Source organism: Cyclopterus lumpus, chromosome 20 (genome assembly GCF_009769545.1).
Source record: "Cyclopterus lumpus isolate fCycLum1 chromosome 20, fCycLum1.pri, whole genome shotgun sequence".
Classification (NCBI taxonomy): domain Eukaryota; kingdom Metazoa; phylum Chordata; class Actinopteri; order Perciformes; family Cyclopteridae; genus Cyclopterus; species Cyclopterus lumpus.
The window spans coordinates 2,390,969-2,410,064 of NC_046985.1; the positions used below are offsets into that span (position 1 = coordinate 2,390,969).

At 45.2% G+C, this 19,096-nt stretch overlaps 1 protein-coding gene across 2 annotated transcripts in view; it reads left to right on the forward strand.

The window, feature by feature from the left end:
- LOC117749475 (dipeptidyl aminopeptidase-like protein 6) overlaps positions 1-19,096 on the forward strand; it is a 104,601-nt gene that overhangs the window by 57,395 nt on the left and 28,110 nt on the right. For both annotated transcript variants that reach the window (XM_034560042.1, XM_034560043.1), the window contains exons 2-3: positions 4,114-4,228; positions 9,942-10,040. In XM_034560042.1, coding sequence (XP_034415933.1) covers positions 4,114-4,228; positions 9,942-10,040 — 214 coding nt within the window. The remainder of the gene's footprint in view (positions 1-4,113; positions 4,229-9,941; positions 10,041-19,096) is intronic.

The window sequence follows — 19,096 nt, forward strand, 5'->3', positions numbered from 1 at the left end:
CTCCAGGAATTAATCGTGCGTGATAAACTGTAAGCACGCCATATATCTTTAGAGTTTTATAGATGGGAGTCTTAAAGTTAATGCTGTGATCAACAGGTGGGTGGTGGAGATGTTTCAGAGCCAATGGGTCTCATTCCACAAATGTATGACCGAGGTTTTTATCTTTCATTTGATCTGAAGAAAGGTCCCTAAAGAAAAGCCCACACCGGATCCGTGACCGCGTGTTCTGAAACCACCGACCTGCTCGTGCCAGTTGATCCTAATTAGCATAATAATGACACTCCATGAGAGGACATGAGGCTGTGCACGCCCAGAACATGTAAAGAACAACAAAATGAGATTATTAAGTTATCAGAATCAGAATCAGCTTTCTTGGCCATGTATGTGTGCACGTACGTGGAATTTGACTCCGGTTTCACGTACGCTCTCCTCGTACTGAGCTGTCTCAACCTCGCGTCTGTGCGATGGAGGTACGTCTGCAGAAAGTGACTCGTAGTGGATTTAAAATGGCACTAAAAAGATGCACGTGATGCTATTACATGTTCAGCGTTGAAGAGTTGGTGTAGTGCTTGTTATCAAAAGAGCATAAGGCTTTGTAGAATACTGAAATTATAGGTATTATAAATAAAACTTTTCTTTTGTTTTTTTGCTCAAACATTGTCGGTGTAGATTCTGTTCAAAAATAAATAGTAACTGGAAAAAAAATAAGTGTATATGTTCAGCGTACAAGACATACAAGACCTCCACCACCCAATGGTGGTGGAGGTCTTGTATGCAGCACACTCTTCAGGGCCCCATCCATTGTAAAGTATTTCCATATTATTATGATTCAATCTTTTTCAATTCTCATTTTAAAAAAAAACTAAAAGTTGAAATGACCGCCTCTCCGGATCTTTCTTTTGTGTCGCTTTCCCCCCCCCCCCCCCCCCCCCCCCCCCCCCCCCCCCCCCCCCCCCCGCATCACGCAGAGAGCGGCCGTGCCCTCGTCGGTGAACGCGTGGGCGGCTTCATTCGGCTTCATTATGTTGAGCGGTGATAATGTTTTAATGTTTAGCGGTAATAATGTTTTTAAAGGGAGGAGAGAAATCATCTCATCTTAATGAAATATCCACGACGCGATGGAAAGCTTCTCAGGGGCAGTTGAATCGGGACTATAAATATAAACACCTCCAGCATTATGGTCCTAAACATTAAAAAGACAACATGTCTCCGGGTGCCAAAAACTCTTGGTGTGTCCGACTAACTTCCTGAGACGTTGATGATATTCCTGCACATCACAGCTGCTGAAGGATCTTTGGGTCCATCCACAGCGTCCCGTACTCATGGCGTGGTCTCGCCTCAAGCAGCGTGTTATTTATGATTTACTCTCGAGGTCCGGCTCCTCGCTGCTCTTGTCTCACAGCTGGTCGACACAAGGTTTGGTTCAATTAGACCAATCGGCATTATAGTTACAGATCAGAGGGGGGGGGGCGGTCGGGGAGGTCTTCAGCCGGTGTCTGCACCTTTACCCTGGATGAATAAGTTAGTGTTCCTTCCCGAGAGCGCGAGGATATAGGAAATAAATTATTTCTGGGTGAGGATTCTGTTTTTTCTGAATCGTTTGAGGTCTGATTATTAATATCCCTCAGTAACATATGGATCCTCACAAGGATGCTGCTCTAAGGGGATTTCGTCTCAATGGTTTGCATTTTCTTTTCATCCTTTTGTTTGGGGGTATACTTTTCCAATGTCAATATGTTCCCGCGGAGATGCTCTTCTATATGGAAATGCACTTTGACGCCGACGCCTCAGTCTTCAGAGAAGAGCGCAACAGATGTGTCGGCACGCCGGAAGACTCTTTTCTTTCTTCTTCTTAACGATAAATCTGAGGGCCCCAGACTGTCTACCTACTGTCTTAAGTCGAAAAGGTCACTACTTCCTTTTTTTTCTTTCCTCCGCAGTAAGAAAAGTTGAGTTGAATTTGAAGATTAAAATCTTCAACTTGAAACGTCGTTTGCCAGACCCGCCGAGTGGCCGCGCCCCGTTTCCCGTTTAACACATAATGGAACAAAATAGCTAAAATTGCTTTCCCTACACAGCGTGCGTCCATCCAGCTGGAGATGAGGTCTGCATGTCCAAACACACACACACACACACACACACAGATATCCGATTGTCAAACGTAAGACGCCGTGGTGGGATCGTGCCCAGCTTGCGATTGCGTCATCGAACACACAATAAACAGCCGTTGCTCAGCATTTTGTTGTTCTTCAGCCTCTCTTATTGCGCGTTGCACACACCGAGTGCTCCGTCACGCTGGCTTTACCTCCTGTTGTTGCCGTTCTCTCCGTAGAGCAGTTACTCCCCCTCCATCTTTCCCATACTGTGAATCCCACTGTGAGTCGCATGCGGCATCCACCAGCTCCGGGCCACTCTCGTAAAAAAGAGTTCGGAAAAGGAAAAAGAAGAAACAAAACTATTGTTCCGGAGAGACGGCTGAGCTCGGAGTGAAAAAATCAATCACATTGTGGACTGTCGGCTCATCAGCTGATCTCTGGAATGATCCCCCGCTCGATGGAAAGAACTGAGCGAGGAATGCACCGATAACTGAGCGTTTTGAGTACCGCCCATTATCCAGTACGGTGTTTAATTAATAAGCTGCACACCTCACTGTGTGGAAGTCACTGGGTATTGCTCTGCTCTCTCCACTTCCCCAATGCCTCCAACAGAGTGACTTGCTTCTTCTCATCTCGAATTCTTTCGGCGCGACAGATCCGGAGGGTGACTGAGTTGGTTCTTGTGATGCTACCGCCACCCCTCGAAAATATATTCCTTTGCAGATGTTGCAAGTACCAGTAGACCTTCAAAAAGGGGTTCCCAGGAAAGGGGGGGGGTGGGTGGGGGGGGGCTCTTACAGACCGGAAACCACTGGCCTATTGCCCTCAATGGCCTCAATGGCCTCCAATGGCCTCCAATGGCCTCAATGGCCTCAATGGCCTCCAATGGCCTCCAATGGCCTCAATGGCCTCCAATGGCCTCAATGGCCTCAATGGCCTCCAATGGCCTCAATGGCCTCCAATGGCCTCAATGGCCTCAATGGCCTCAATGGCCTCCAATGGCCTCCAATGGCCTCAATGGCCTCCAGCAGGAGGCAGTAAGCTTCACAGCTCAGCTCTTCAGCTTTGTTAATGCCTCGGTGGGTATTTATTAACGCTCCAGCCTCAGGACCCCCAGAGTAACCGCACCGCTCTCACGCTCTAATTAGCAACTTATTAATCCTCCACTAATAGTTTGGGCTCCGGACTCCCCACCTTGGTTGTGGTTCGGGTGGTGCGTGTGTGTGTGTGTGTGTGTGTGCGCGTGTGCGTGTGTGTGTGTGTGTGCAACGTTCAGGGATGCTTTTGTGTGAAGAGTGTTTCTCCTCTGGGACGCTCTCCGATTGTTAGCGTATATTATATTATATTTATACAAAAAAACATTTTTTTGACATTCATGTGTCACCTTCATTCAGGGTTTTCACTATTGAAATGCAATAAGTCCACTTGTTCCCGGATTTAGTTGTTCAGAAAAAATAAATCCCCTCAAGGTTGCTTTTAAAACTCTCAAATGGTTTTCAACTCTTCTCTCCGCCAAGCGTGCAATTCAACAACGTGTCCCGGGCTCCATTTCTATCTGTCACATTCGTTTTGGGGGTGATGGCCGCTGATGCCGGGCTCATTAAGAATCTTCCTCCTCCTCCTCCTCCTCCTCCTCCTCCTCCTCCTCCTCCTCCTCCTCCTCCTCCTCCTCCTGCTAGCATGTCTCCTTGAGAACCAAGATGCTGCGACTGACTCACGTTCGTCCTTGACTGACCCCCCCCCCCATCGGCTCCTTTTTCACCAGTTTGCCATTTATACACCACCTCCTGATTATTCTTTTTTTCTCTCTTTCTTCTCCTCCTTTCTGTCTTTGGCTCTTTTTCTCTCAGTCACGAATGCATCGATCTCCTCAATCGCTCTTTTCGTTCTGTCCTCGTCTTTTATAAGTCGCGCCGACGATTCGCTCCCCGCGGTAATCTCTTTCTTTTTTGTGTCTCTCTCCCCCCCCCCCCCCCCTCCCCTCTCCTTCCCCCCTCCTCTCTGTGTCTCCCTGCAGGAGCTGGTGGGCAGCAACCCTCCGCAGAGGAACTGGAAGGGAATAGCGATCGCCCTCCTTGTCATTCTGGTCATCTGCTCGCTGATCGTCACCTCCGTCATCCTGTTGACACCAGGTACACGCTGCTGGGTGGGGGCGGGGGGGCGGGTGGAGGGGGGGTCGGGGTCACCACCACACTACGCAGCACTCCGTTCACGCACCTTATTATTATTCACAGACGTGCCCGTGGAGGTTTTTCACAATCAATCTCACACCAGAAGCGATGTGCAAACAGTAGCGTGTCCATGCCGGTACGTTCTGTGTGTGTGTGTGTGTGTGTGTGCGTGTGTGTGTGTGTGCGTGTGTGTGTGTGTGCGTGTGTGTGCTACGCAGTGTTTGCTGTGTCACCAACTGTGTCACCAACTAAAGTCCCAGTCATCCGGGCGCGCTTTATATTCTTTCCCCCGCCGTAACGGACACATTTACTGAAGGTCAGTGAACCTCTCCTCATAAACACACTCCCCCATCTGTCTCCCTCACTTAGACCTTCTTTTCTTTTTATCTTCTTTTCTCGGCACGCGTTTACTTTTCTCTCTCTCCGGACTGCTGCGATTTGCCTCCGTTGTTTTAAGGCATCTTAGTTTCGTTTGCGAGTGACCTTCAGGTTGTTGTTGTTGTTGTTGTTTGCGTCGGCAATAGGCCATCTGTTTGTGTTTAGCCTGGTGAAGCTCCTGGATGCGGTTCCATGCAACGCCAGAGCCCAATCAGGCAATGCGACTGCCAGTGTGTGTGTGTGTGTGTGTGTGTGTGTGTGCTCTGTAAACTCAGTTACTCGTTCATGAATGTGTGCTCACGTTCCCGATGGAGACCGTGTGGCGGAGCAGGAGTTCGCCATCGTGAATCCGCCTTCTACGTTTGTGTCTCTCTGCACAATCCTGAGAGATCAGATCTCACCCGGCGCAGCGAGGCCCGAGAAGAACCGCTGGTCCGCTCCGGGTGTCCACACACGGGATATTGTGTATGTTTTAAGTCTTTGTGGATATTAGAATGTGCTCATAAGATGCCGTTTTGATACATTTGGGTATCCTGAGCTCCGTGTATCGTTCCTCAAGGACAGCGGTTTGTTTTTTTACTCCTTCTTCAGGTTATTGTATCCGGTTAATTGAATCCCCGGATGCTACAGAGTCAAATATATGTTTTGCGTACCCTCAAAATAGTGTTTTCTGTAAAGGGAAAAAGCTTACCCTTAATATTGGACGCTCAGCACACAAAATACAGCAGACTTCTGCAGTTGTTGTAAGTTTTGAGTCTTTATAAGCGGTGTGGACTCTTCTACGGTTTCATTGTGAGGCTTTTTGTGCCTTTAGCTGTCCGTTACTGTCACTATAGCTTCTCTCCGGTCACTTTTCTCTCCTCTCGTGGACGTTTCCGTGTGCACAGAGCGGCGAGGAGGCGGCTTTCACACACTCGGCACGCTTGTTGTTGTCTATCCACTATTAGCTGCTCATTTTCAACGAGGTCGGGCGTGAACGTGGCTGAAATGAGGTGCAGTGACTGCTAGAAGAGCTGCGAGCCACGAGGCTGATTCATGCAGAGTGAACCCGTCATTGAGCTGCAGACCACTTTAACTGTGATGTTTAGGTGCTGATGGCGCTCAAAGACGCAGGTTTTTATTTTCTAGACTGTTGAGATCTGATATTTTTTAATAAAAAGATAATTGCCATGCGCAGTTGTAGAACATTGTTGTGAATCGTAAACGAAAGACTCACACTTCTTTCTACTTGTTATATAAAAACTTTCTGTTCTCAGGGCTGAGGCGCTTTAGTGTGCAACAGTTAATCTATTTAAGTGCACAAAGTCAGAGCCCTGACCTCAAAGCCATCCAAAAACCTTTTCTGGATGAATCGCTGGCTGGTTTTATCGGCCGACATCAGCTCACTAATGCTAAAGCCCCCGACGACTCCCTCAATCCGGTTGAGCAATCCTCTCCTCTCCAGTGCCCATCGCTTCTGGGATTAGCTGTTGAGGGGCACAGGTGAGGGGCTTTGGAACATCATCCCTCTGCACCTGATGCACGACGCACATTAATTGCATATTAATTAATAACTGAAGTTATGATAGATTGTAAAAAAGCCCAAATCTCTGTGTGCGCATGTTGATGGAGGGAGCTTCAGTTAACTGTGTTTCCTGTTGAGAAACGCTGAGTGTGAAGAAACCACCACGACGCGTCTTAATTGCCTTTTAAACCATGTCCTCGAAATCTTGATTGGATGATTTTGACCAAAGTGAGCGTGGGAAGAAGGCCTTGATTTCCATGTACTCACAACACAAGTGTACCTTTTCTGAAGATGTTTAATATAGCTGTTAATCAATTATCTGTTGTAATAATAAGAATTAACAATGATTTAGTCTCAAAGACTAAAAAACAATCTGCTTTTTTTTTCTTCATTGTGGAAAGAAGAATTAAAGTTATGTCCTGTAAATGTACCATAATGAAGAAATGTTCATCTTAATTTAGAGAAACCTTTTGAATAAGCAGTTTTTTAAATGATAATAAGGTGTTAATGATTTAATTACAGACATGTCATTGGGGAAATGTAGCTCTTTTTTTTTTTTGCAGTGCAAAATGGGCCACATTTTTCCTATTAAAATGCTAAATTACGCAGTCTCATGTCGCTGTAGTTTGACACATCAAGGTGAAACCAGGTCACTTTAAAAACTGTGAACTGTAGCAGGAGTTATGGGATGGCGTGGTGTTTCCACTTAGTTCAGAGGGCTTCTTGATGGACGCTCCCCTGCCAGACGGGCCAGACCGCTTCTAACTGCTCCTGACAACCGCTTTGTTCTCACACACACACACACACACACACACGCGCGCGCGCGCACACACACACACACGCGCACACACACACACACACGTTTTGCTCCCCTTTTCCTTCCTTGACAACCCGTTGTCTGCTGTAACCGATAGCTGCACATTGCTAAGCGGTTGGGTCGGTTCTCTACATCAATACAACCGGGTCAGATGCTCCCGGTTGGCATCGCCGGGGTATTTGAGTGACAGCTGGCTGGAAGTGCCGGGAGATAACCGGTTAAATAATTAGCAGAGTGTCGCACGGAGCCGGCGCTACGTTCGATTCCCCCGTCATGGCTACTGCTAGTTGTTATGATATGGCATATATACTGCAGGAGTTATTTATATCATGTATAGTGATTCTAACGTAATACAGGTTTCTGATCATCTGCATGCTCTGACTGTGTGGCATCCCATTATTTTCGTACCAACTCACAGAGCCGTATAGGCGAAGATCTCCGGAACACAAAGTCATCCAATGCAAATACATTTAATTACGTCAAAGCATGTTTTTTTTTTTCTTATTTCTTATTTATATTATCATTATTTTATTTCCTAACACATAGGTCGGAAAACTGTTGCAAATTGGAACGCCCCAAGTAGGACGACGTCCCGACTGGACAACGTCGTGGTAACAGCCCATCAATCACAAAGAAGCCACGCCCCTAAAGCACACCTTGCTTTATTGTCTATTTTACTCGAGGTTGCTATGGCAGCAAACAGCTGCATAATTAAACACAGAGCGACATCAGCATTCATTTGGAGTCGTGCTTCTGTCCGCCTTGTGAATATTTAGTCCAATACTGGCTGCCCTCCTTTACCTCTGTACTGGCCTCCGGGGTCAAAGGTCGTCGACTCTTCGTGGGGGACGAATATATCACATTTTAGAACGACGTCCTTGCAAAAAGCACGATGTGATTAGAAGGGATTAGCTTCTCCTTTGTGGCCAACGCTGCTGACTTATACTGTATTTCACTGTCACTCAGCGACACATCAAACGGTCGAGTTCAACGTTCTGCTGAAACTCAGTCGTATTGAAAAGAGGCCGAGCGACATTAGCATATAAACGGCTTCATGTGAGCTGACCTCGCCGGGGTCAGCGGTCGGCTTTTGTCAGACTAATTCAAAGTTTCTCCCTCTGATCACAGCACTCTGTGAGGGGGAGATAAAGACCTACTTAAGTACAGGAAAGGGCTTTGCCTTCTAGGGATTGTGCTATATATGTATATATATATTTATATATTTTTAAAAAAGTTCTATATATTTTAATATATATAAATAAATATGTATATATATATATATTACATTTTTTTAAATATGTATATATTTCTATATATATACTGTATATATATATATAGAAATAAATATATATATATTATTTTTTATTTTATATATATATATAAAAAAGATAATATATATATATATATATATTTCTTAATATATATTTTTATACATACAAATAAATATATATATATATATATATGTATATAAATAACAATAATTATATATTATATATATATATATATATATATATATATATCTGTGGTAAATCCATGAATCATCATAACTGATAAAAAAAAAATTAAAGATCACCATTTATCCCCTCTGAGCCTCGCCATCTGACGCGAGGCTGCAACTTATGTGCACTATCATGTTCCATTGCAGGCTATATATATATATATATATATATATATATATATATATATATATATATATATATATATACACATGTGTGTGTACATATATATATATATATATATATATATATATATATATATGTATATATATATACACATGTATATATAGTCATCATGTGATAATCACGCTCAGCAGTCAAGCGAGGCCGCGAGCAGATGCCTTCAAAGGTGTGTTTTTGTCCCCGGTGATGAAACTGAGAATCAGCCGGTGCTCGTCCATCTGTCACAATATGCGGCGCCACGTTCACGCCCAGCTGATGACGCGCACACGTTCGTGGGGAGAATGATGCAAGTCATTGTTGCGTTCTTGCAATTTAAAAATAAAAAAAATAAAAACTGCTTTGATCGGTAACAAAAAAAAGATGAACTGGATTGATGACATCACTGGTGGAGTCTTGTTTTAAAAGGAAGAAAGAGTACTTTCCAGAGCTATTAAAAAGCACCCTAACACCAGCCACTGTATTATGTGAGACATTTAAGCCATTATAGTCATCCATTATATTTGGTGTCTCCCGACCTGTCAATCAAGATAATTACTACTTAGTCCTGTTGGAAATAAAACTAAATGACTCCAAAAAGAAGTGTTTAAATTCTCCGGAAAAGCGTATCGGATGAGAGAGAAAAAGTTAGATTTACACTCATGCGCTGTCATTTATATTAATGACGGCAGTCCAGCTTTTGCTAAAGAAATATTTGCAGCTCTTATTTTTTGTTCACTTCCTGCAAAACCAGAATCTGCTGGTGCACGCTGCTGGTTCACGACTTTGCTTTATGACCAAAATACCTGTACAAATATAGAACGACAGCTGCAGCACAGGAGGTGTTAAACATCACGCATGAGGAAGATAGTGCTGGAGATAACATATCTTCTCACCCACCAATGTGTCCGTCAACGGCCATGTCTTGAGACAGATTACATTTTATTAACTCAATGTTACACTAAAACTTACAGCAGAATGAAGCTTCAGGCCTAGAAACGCTGCTGTGTGACCCAAAGGAGTTCCTGCATTGTTGTCGTCCTCCCACCGTGTCCCTGGAGGTGAAGTGAGTCGCATTACGCTGCAGGAGAGAGGATGTGATGAGCATTGATGGATGAAATTAAGCTGAGATGAATATTGTGGGAGAGGCATCTGCTTTAAATATGCTCGTCTGGTCCGATGATCAGAAGCCGTGGTCTTGATGTGGGGGCTATTTTACTTTACTGTATTCTTCTCTCTCGGCTCCAGTTTTTATTCTTAAAGGTGAACCGTTCAAGTGTGCAAGTGTTTTTTCTTTTCTGAACGTTGTTTCCTTCGCAGGTGAAGACGACCACCTGGCTCTCAAGCGCAAGGTGACCGTGGCAGACCTCTTCAGAAAGGACTTCAAGGTTCACGACCCCAACGCCAAGTGGATCAGCAGTGAGTGATCCCATCGCATGCAAACATTTATACAAGTAATGGATTTGGATTATTGGATTATTGCTTTAACATATTATTATTCAGAAAAGACCATAGAAGTGGATATTGAACATATTTGGTCTGTTGCAATGTTATTTCTCTTCTCTACGCCTTCTAGTTCAAATTAGCTTAATGGGTAACAGGTATAATTTTTTTAATTTAATTTAATTGGTGCAGTATTGAGGTGAGAACCGTCGACGTACGTCCACCGTGTCTGACAACACGTGGGATAGGACCCCAAAGAGAAAGACAACATGAGCCCCCAGTCTGCTTTTCTTAATTATGTTTCCTGCTGGGAGGAGACTCATTCAGAGACTTCTTCTTAATTAGCTGTTACACCATTTGTCCCTCCTCTGCCTTTGCAAAACTGTGTGTTTCTGTATGTGTGTGTGTGTGTGTGTGTGTGACATTATGCCAAACGATTTATTCCATATGCATCAATAACTACCCAATTACCTGCAACCATAGTCCTCGTGTTTTTCTTCTTTCTTTTTTCTTTCTGCGATCAATGGCGGCGTGTTGATGCTGCGATTGTAACAATTCATCACTTTATGTATTTAACAGCGGGGGCCAAATGATATACTTTACTTATGATATACTTTAAAACGGCGCGCCTCCATGCATCAGATAGAAAGATGTGAGTGATGCGTATACAACTGAAGGATCAACGAGGCGGGTTTCGTGCACGCCGCCGCCCGTCTCCCCTCCAATCACAGCGCATCTGAGAGGCCTCTTAGCAGCGGCGCAGCTGTTAACATCTCATGTCCTCAAATTGCAAACGCCTCCCCCCACTCTGTTATTGACTGTGATTAGAAAGCTGAAAACCCCACATTTATTAAATGAGTCGCAGTCATATGACGAGGAGGCTGGCGGTCTGATTTCCCGTGGCGTCAAATCACGCGCCGATGCGTTGTACAACATCTGGAAGGTAACATCTGTCGTGTACTGGGGGGGAGGGGGGGGGGGGGGGGGGGCATGTATGTCTATCAGCGGTTGAATTACATAAAGATCATTATCATGATTTTCTTTTGTACTCGAGATGTTGCCCTTTTTAACCTGGAGCTCCTCTTTGTTTTTGTTGTGCTGTTGACGGTTCGATCCTCTTTCAGGAGGTATTCTTTTAGTGCGTCGTTAAGACACTGATGACGAGGAGGAGGGGGGGGGGGGGGGGGGGGGGGCGGGGGGGGATCCATCAGCTGGTTATTTTTCGACCAACCTGCATGCTCTCAGGGCCGTCTGTAGGATTTGCAGTAATGGTCGGTTGGGGACTGAAATTGAATTTTTCTATATATATATTTTTTTAAACCTAATTTAGCCCAGTGTTATGTTCTCCCTTCCCCTGGCTGTCTCCACCTATCAATCAATTCCCTGGAGACGGTCTGAATATTACCTTAATGATCACACACTGGCTATTTTTACCGGGAACAATTGCTTCCTCGCGTCTCGGGCCGACAGCATTATAACTTTTATTATTATTATACTATTATTAGGTGCTCTTTAGCTGATCCTCCATGACGGAGACTGTAATGCCCGTCTGTGGGGTCAGCGGATCATGAGTCTAAAGGTCAATCTGGCCCCCAAAAGCTGGGTTTTATTTTGGTAGTTTGATAATATTCTACTCGTTAAGTTACAAGATCTGAGTATACAAAAAATATAATTTGATTTAAATCGGAGAAAGAAAGAAACAATGATATCGCTGTTTTTTTTAAGGGGGCAATATCAAGCCATAATTATAATTTAAGACATTATTGATCATTTCTTTGCCGGATGTATCCCAAAGTGACGCTCGATGTATGACTGAAGGGTTCCACGCTCTCCAGGCAGATACATGGGCAATGCAAAGCGTGGTGCATGAGGTAGCCACTGAATATATAAGGATATGAATATGATATGAGGCTGGTGGGTGAGAGTGATCGCAGCTGCCAGCTGTGTGTTTAGAGGGGACGACAGAATGCCAGTGGTTTTATCTCCACCATTACGCGTGTGTGTACCTCAAGTCATTGGGATCATCGTCATACATCAATCTGGCTATCTCAGTCCTCAACTTGAGAGTGCAGTGTTTCCATAGTTCCATTATTTCGGTAACGGCACGCCGCTGATATTTCACATAATGCTCTTGTTGTGTTTTTTGTTCTTTACCATTCCGTCTGAATCCAACGGCTCCGACATCATTCTCACGGCGCCGAGGTGGAGCCGGCCCCGCGTTGCCGTTGTAATGGCCACGCTCGTCGTGTTTGCCCCTCCAGGACGCCCCTCGCATCCCGTCCATGTTTGTTAAACACGGCGAAGGGGGAGCGAGTCGACCCATCGTGGGACCGCCTTAAAACGGGGCACTTGTGGATGTCATTTAGATAAGAGTGAAGCTTTGTTTAGTCAGTGTGTGTGTGTGTGTCTGAATGATGCACAGCCTCTTCCCTAATGCGTATGTAAAGCAGTCACTTTGGAGATGATTAGCCAGGAGTCTCCCTCCCTTATTGACTCTCCACAGCTCCGCTCCCGTGACGACGACGTGAACGACGACGTGAACGACGACGTTTCTTGCTCTTTATTTAAGCGCGCGGCGTTCGTTTCGGTGTCACGGACAATCAGCCTTCGTAAGAACGGTGGTGACGTCATATGAAGCAGCAGGTGATCCCGTGGGGGTGGGGGGGGTTTAGGGGGCGGGGGGGGTTTAGGGGGCGGGGGGGGGGGGGGGTCCTCTCAGTCTCTCAGCTCACCTGAAGAGTCGAATGTCATCTTTGATCTGGGAAAACTGTCAGTCATGTTTTGTTTAATGGCTTCTTGCCAAATTTAGAATACTTCCTTCTCCCGGCGACACAGAGAACATGATCCTCGCCTTCTTATGGCTCTCGTCCTCATTATTGTGTTTGTGTTGCTTCCTTCCATAAAGAAGCAAATGGCACACAATACTCCCAAAAAGAGGATATGTAGATATATTTTTTTTTATTTTTGGGTGATTACAGACTTGAAGAAAAGTGTCCTTATTAACGTTATATTCCATTTTCTTCCAACATGTCACACTAAATGCTATCTGGCTCTTTGATACGTCTGAAGAAGTCAGGCGAGGTCTCGGCAGTTCTCGGGGTCAAGGGGTCAAACAGCAGGACATTTGCTGCATGGTTTTGAAACGGCCTGCAGGTCGTCAACCGGCTGTCGGAGTTATTATATTACCAGCTTGAAAACCTGTTATTTCCCAAAGCTCCATTGTTCACAGTGCTACACCTCTACGCTTTGAATTCCAGTTTTATATCTGCGAACTGTAACTAATTAGCGTCATTCTGTGGTGTTTACTGCTGAACAATAGTCTTTTTAATGTCACTATTTCTTTCATCTCGGGCCCTTTTCCTGCAGCGGTCGTGACGTTTCCACGCTTTTAGCCACGTTCTCCTGCCAGCTCAGTCTCACGTTACCGTAACAACCAAAACCTGCATAAAAAGCATCAATTTGTGCTTTCTGCTTCTCCCTGCAGAGAGGAGAAAAGACAGAGACGGTGTTAATTAACAACAAGAGTGCACCACACACACACACACACACATGTGCTTGCACAAACACACACTAAAGGGGTAGTTATGTGTTGTCCTCCTTGTAGCAGCTGCAAATGGTGCAAAGTGTGTTATCCTCAGTCCTTGTTTGTGATAAACTTGTGTATTCCCAGTTCTATTAGCAGAGGCATCTGTGTTGTTCAGGCGTTAAATGCACGATGTAATAATAACTCAGTGCAGCTGCCACTCTCACACATCTGTACTAGCCCATAATAATGCCGACTGCACACGGCATTATGGACTTACAATCCTTTGAATTCACGTTAGCCGTCTTCATCCCTAGCTTAGCCGTGTTTGTGTCGCACGGCAGAGAGAATGTGAGCCTCCCTTCTCACAGCGAGAGGCCGGATCATTTTCTGTTCCAGCGATTCGACAAAGAATCCACACGATTTGGGAATAATCTTTCAAATGGTTTTTCATCGCTGGCCAAAAAAATGACACCGACGTGAACGCGACGCACTCGTTTTGGGAACAACTTGTGATGTGAAAGATGCAGGACTGCGTGTTGAGAACGGTATGAAACACCGGGACGGCGAGTGAGGAGTCGATCGGTCACCGACCACCCCAGGGGGGTCCTCGAGCAGCCGTAACTGGCCCCCCGAGAATATGAAGCGAGATTAGCCGTGGACAGACACAGAGGTGCACGCTGAAGCACGCACACATGCTGACGATCGGTTGAGATGATAAGGAAACCAAAAAGACAATAATATAAAGGGAATTTAAATGAAATTTCATTTAATTTGACAAAGTGTGTTTTTCCTCAATAGGAGACATTAATTCCCTCTAAATGTGTGAACACATCGCAGGTCGGCCTCGTATAAGAAATCACAGTAACCAAGAAGCCACTTTAGAAAAACCACTAAGTGCTGTATACTCAGGTAGGAAGTGTTGTTTCTTTCCATTATGTTTTGGGTATTATGAATGATTTGTTCCAACTCGCCATACATGGACTCATTTCCCCGCTGAGGCTGCTGCTCGCAGAGCTTTTCATGACTCAAATTGCGTTTCCCTGTCAGGTTAAACCAGAGCCTGATCACTCGCTGCCATGTTTAGTGTCGCGGTTATCGTCGTCTGGATGGTTGTTTGGCTCCCTAATGACCGTACTCACGGTGAGCCGGTCTGCTTTAAGGTGGCCGTGCACACACACAAGGACGCAATGGAGGCTGTGGATTTATGAGGAGAATATGACCAGAAACGACGGTCACCTCAAAGGCAACGAGTCACATCGACGATGACTTAAGGATTAATCTCAAATTGAGGTCACAGGTTATAAAAGCACATTGTGGGGGGGGGGGGGGTTCTTCAGCCAGTTGATGGAGGGTCTCTGAAAAAACTTTGCATCGCTCCCTGGGGAGTCGTCTTGGAAGGAAACACAGAGTGATGTGAGCGAGGTGAGTGTCTGAGGGCTTAATGTTTTGCAAGTGATCTACTCAACTGCTTTGAGGGGTAATACCCGTACGGGGGCGAGGGTCCGGGGGACAGGTGGGCTTCGATGAGGTCGTGACTCATTTTAATCATGATCTTATCGCCATCAGGGACCAATCTGGAAGAACAGATTAAGGAACTCATTTTTACGACTGCTTTGCGCGTCTGATTCTTTCATATCTTTACACATAATGCGTTCATAACTAGATTGTTTGAGCACCACATTGTTTAAGCCTCTTTATGTTGCTCTCCGTGTGCACCAGATTGATGCATTGAACTTCTAAAATGTTCAGGAAAGGAGGCGAGGCCCCCGGACCCCTCCAGAGGGTCTCAGAAGCGAGCCCAAGGACCTCACGGGACCCTGATCTGGCTCTGGCCCGTGTGTCTGTAGCTGGCAGTCTGCGTTGTTTACGCCTGCTCGAGTGGACAACAAACCATCTTGGTTTCTGTTGTCCTGTACTTGAATTCTAAGGAGGCGATATCCCAAAAAGATCAAACTGGCTTCAAAGCCGGCGCTAGCTGACCCGTGTGCATGGCTTCACGTCAAAGGGGATTTTATTTCATTGTGCTCTGCATAATTTAAAGTTGTTTTGGTGGAACATCTCAGATATTTCAGGGTTTTTTGGATACTTAGTATTTTATTTAGATATTTATTTTTACAGTTTGACAAGAAAAATAAATCCTTTGAAAGTAAGAAAGGATAAAAGAAATTAAGCATGCGTCTGGACAAGTCAGAAACAATTAAATAAAAGTAAATGTTTGAGCAAGTAAAAAACAACAACAACCAAAACAACCATGCAACACTTCAACGCTGTCAATCGTGTCAAATTATAATAAATTCAGATGTAAAATCCGTCATCTTTATTAAAGTATTCTGATTTTGAAGCTAGATATTCTCAGGCCCCCTGATGTCTTTTGAACATAGCGTGGTGAAGTCATGTCAACGGTTTGCTCTTTTAAGATCAGGATGTAGCTCGAACCCCGTGGTGCACGCAACGTCTAAATAAACCAAATAATGAGGTAGAGAAAAACACGATCTATATTCGAGAAGGTAAAGCAGCGTGAAGCAGAAATAAATCTGCAATGTGCCGTGTTTTTAAACCCTCACGGTGAAGCAGGAGAGGCAGCGAGTCATGAAACCACGTGCTGATCAACATAAGTGATGACCAGCAGCAGGTTGCCATGCAACCCTGGGTGGTTTCATAATGTTTCACAAGGTTTTCTTAGCTCTGCTATTCATCAATTTGCTAAAAAATGTAATTCAATACAGCTTTTGCACACGCGGGTATTATGCAGACTTCCCTTTCAACAACAATCTCCGAGTGAAAGTAAATGACTGGAAATATATAAGGGGGGAGCGTTTTTAATTAAAACTCCTATTGAATTTTTTAATAGGAGTGAGTGAGGGTAAGGTGGAGCGGGAGATCGATAGGCGGATCGGTGCGGCTTGCAGCAGTAAAACAGGCGCTGTACCGGTCCGTCTTAGTGAAGAGGGAGCTGAGCCGGAAGGCAAAGCTCTCCATTTACTGGTCGGTCTACGTTCCAACCCTCACCTATGGTCACGAACTCTGGGTCGTGACCGAAAGAACGAGATCTCGGATACAAGCGGCCGAAATGAGCTTCCTCCGTAGGGTGGCCGGGCTCAGCCTTAGAGATAGGGTAAGGAGCTCGGACATCAGGGGGGAGCTTGGAGTCGAGTCGCTGCTCCTTCGTGTCGAAAGGAGTCAGCTGAGGTGGTTCGGGCATCTAGTTAGGATGCCTCCTGGACGCCTCCCATTAGAGGTTTTCCGGGCACGTCCAACTGGTAGGAGGCCCCGGGGAAGACCGAGGACACGCTGGAGGGATTATATCTCCCGGCTGGCCTTGGAACGCCTCGGGATCCCCCAGAATGAGCTGGAAAGTGCTGCGGGTGAGAGGGAAGCCTGGGTCGGCCTGCTGAACCTGCTGCCACCGCGACCCGACCCCGGATAAGCGGGTGATAATGGATGGATGGATGGATTGAATTTTTTATGAACCCATATTTCACATTTAAATCAGAGCCAATGGGTGGTGGCAAAGATTTAAGACTGTATTACCGCGTCGGAGACATTTTATTTAGCCACAGAGCGACGCCATAATTCTTCCCCCAGTTCCTCGTGGTCTTCATGAGACCAGTCCTCATCGGGAGCCTTGGGAACAGACCAGTGAGCCCCGTCATAAGACGAGGAAAATCTCCAATTTTACGCAGTGCTCGAATTGCACAGAATTAAAAAACGTTAAAAATTGAACCGTTGGCCCCCGCGGTTGGCTCGTCGATAGCGATATTACAATATTGTGGTAATTGTTCCATCTCTTGTGGCCTTGCTGCGATCCAGAGGCGCTAGGCATGCTGGGAGTCTCGTATCGAGCACCTTGAACATCCCTCGTCTCGCAGCTAATGATGAAGCCCAGAGACACTAATGAATCACTTCAAGTGTGTTTTCATAATCACAAAGAGATGTATAATGCAGAGGTAATGGTTTGTGGGTAAGGACCGTTAAAGGTATTATTTCCATTATTTCCATTATTACCTCTATTACCGTTTTTTCTATTTTTAGCAAAAGACGAGAGGATATCACAAAGTAATCTGCTGTGAGACGTGATGAGTGTTTACTTTGAAGGTGAGTAACGTTCCGTGAGACAAAGACACAAATTCTTTTACCAATCAAACCCGTCAGAACTCTTCCGACTTCTTCTTTCAGAAGGTGCCTGTGGAGGACTCTCGCTGTGCTCTCTTGAAGTGTTTTTAACCATCTCAATGGGAAGTAAAGACACAGAATGCGATGAATGATGTGACCACAGTTGTGCCTTCAAGAAAGGGTTGAGTGGTTAAAGAAAGAGAAGACAGTAGAATGAGCAACGTGCTTGAAGCCGATCGGCTTGTTGAGCCGTCATATGGAACGTGGGGCAGAAAGGCTCATTGGAGCATTAATGAGGCCGACTGTACAACGAAGGCATTCAGGTACTGGCAAACATGTTGTAGAAGTATGTAGGCGTACAATTTGAGTCTAAAGGGATACCAAAGCCATTCATTCATTTAATTAATCACCTTGTGTTGCCTTGAATCTATTAAGAAAACACTTCTTGCACGCTTACAACCCGCCTTCATTTTGCTAAAGCTAATAGCATAACACACCTTTTGTGTAATCCCTCCAATTCTGGTTTCATCAATTTTGCTTTTCCCAAAACATTTCCATTGTGAATTTGAATTATTTTTTCGAGATTTTCCCCAAAAAAGTAAGACATTTCCCATCAAACCCGCCTTCATAGCTTTTTTTCTACACCGTCAATGTTGTTGTTGTACTTCTGTTGTTGTATTTGTATTGTTGAGAAACTTGTGATGAAAAAAAAAAAAAGTAATAATACCCAGTGAGTCCTACAATGCCGAAAAACGAGGAACATCGAGACCATACAATGTGTCTTTGGAGTGTTTCGCTCTATCATCATACAGAGTGCAATGCAGTCTGAAGGAGACGGAGCACAGTGTATAGAGAACAAAGGGTTGAGGATGAGTCATCGCTAAGACATCGGTAGAGCTGAGTCTCCCTGACCATTCAGCCCCTTCCTCGTCTCATATACCATCAAGACACACAAGCAGAAGCCACAGTGGAAAAGTACTAGCCCGGGGGAAACCATATTCATAATATAGGGCTTGGCTTCTTCACAACCTTTGTCGGTGTTCTTGCTCCTTGCTAAAATTAGACGTATCTTGCACTAAATTAACCTTAAAAAAACAACAACTTTTATTTCCCCTCTTCCCTGCCTGGAGGGATGCCAGGTTAGGGTTGCGCCCAGGGCAGGAGGCTGTATTAATAAGACATACCGCCGTGGAAAGGTATAGATCAGAGCAGGAGAACCGCGCCCCTGGGCTAATGCACAGCGAGTTGAAGGGGAGGGGGGGGGGGGGGGGGGGGAGAGCTAGAAAGAGATAGATTGAAGGGAAGACATAATGCCTTCGGGGGTGCAGCGAAAGGACGGACGGCTCTCGGTCTTTTGAAAGAGCAGAAAACAAAAAGGGTTGGAGAGGTGAAG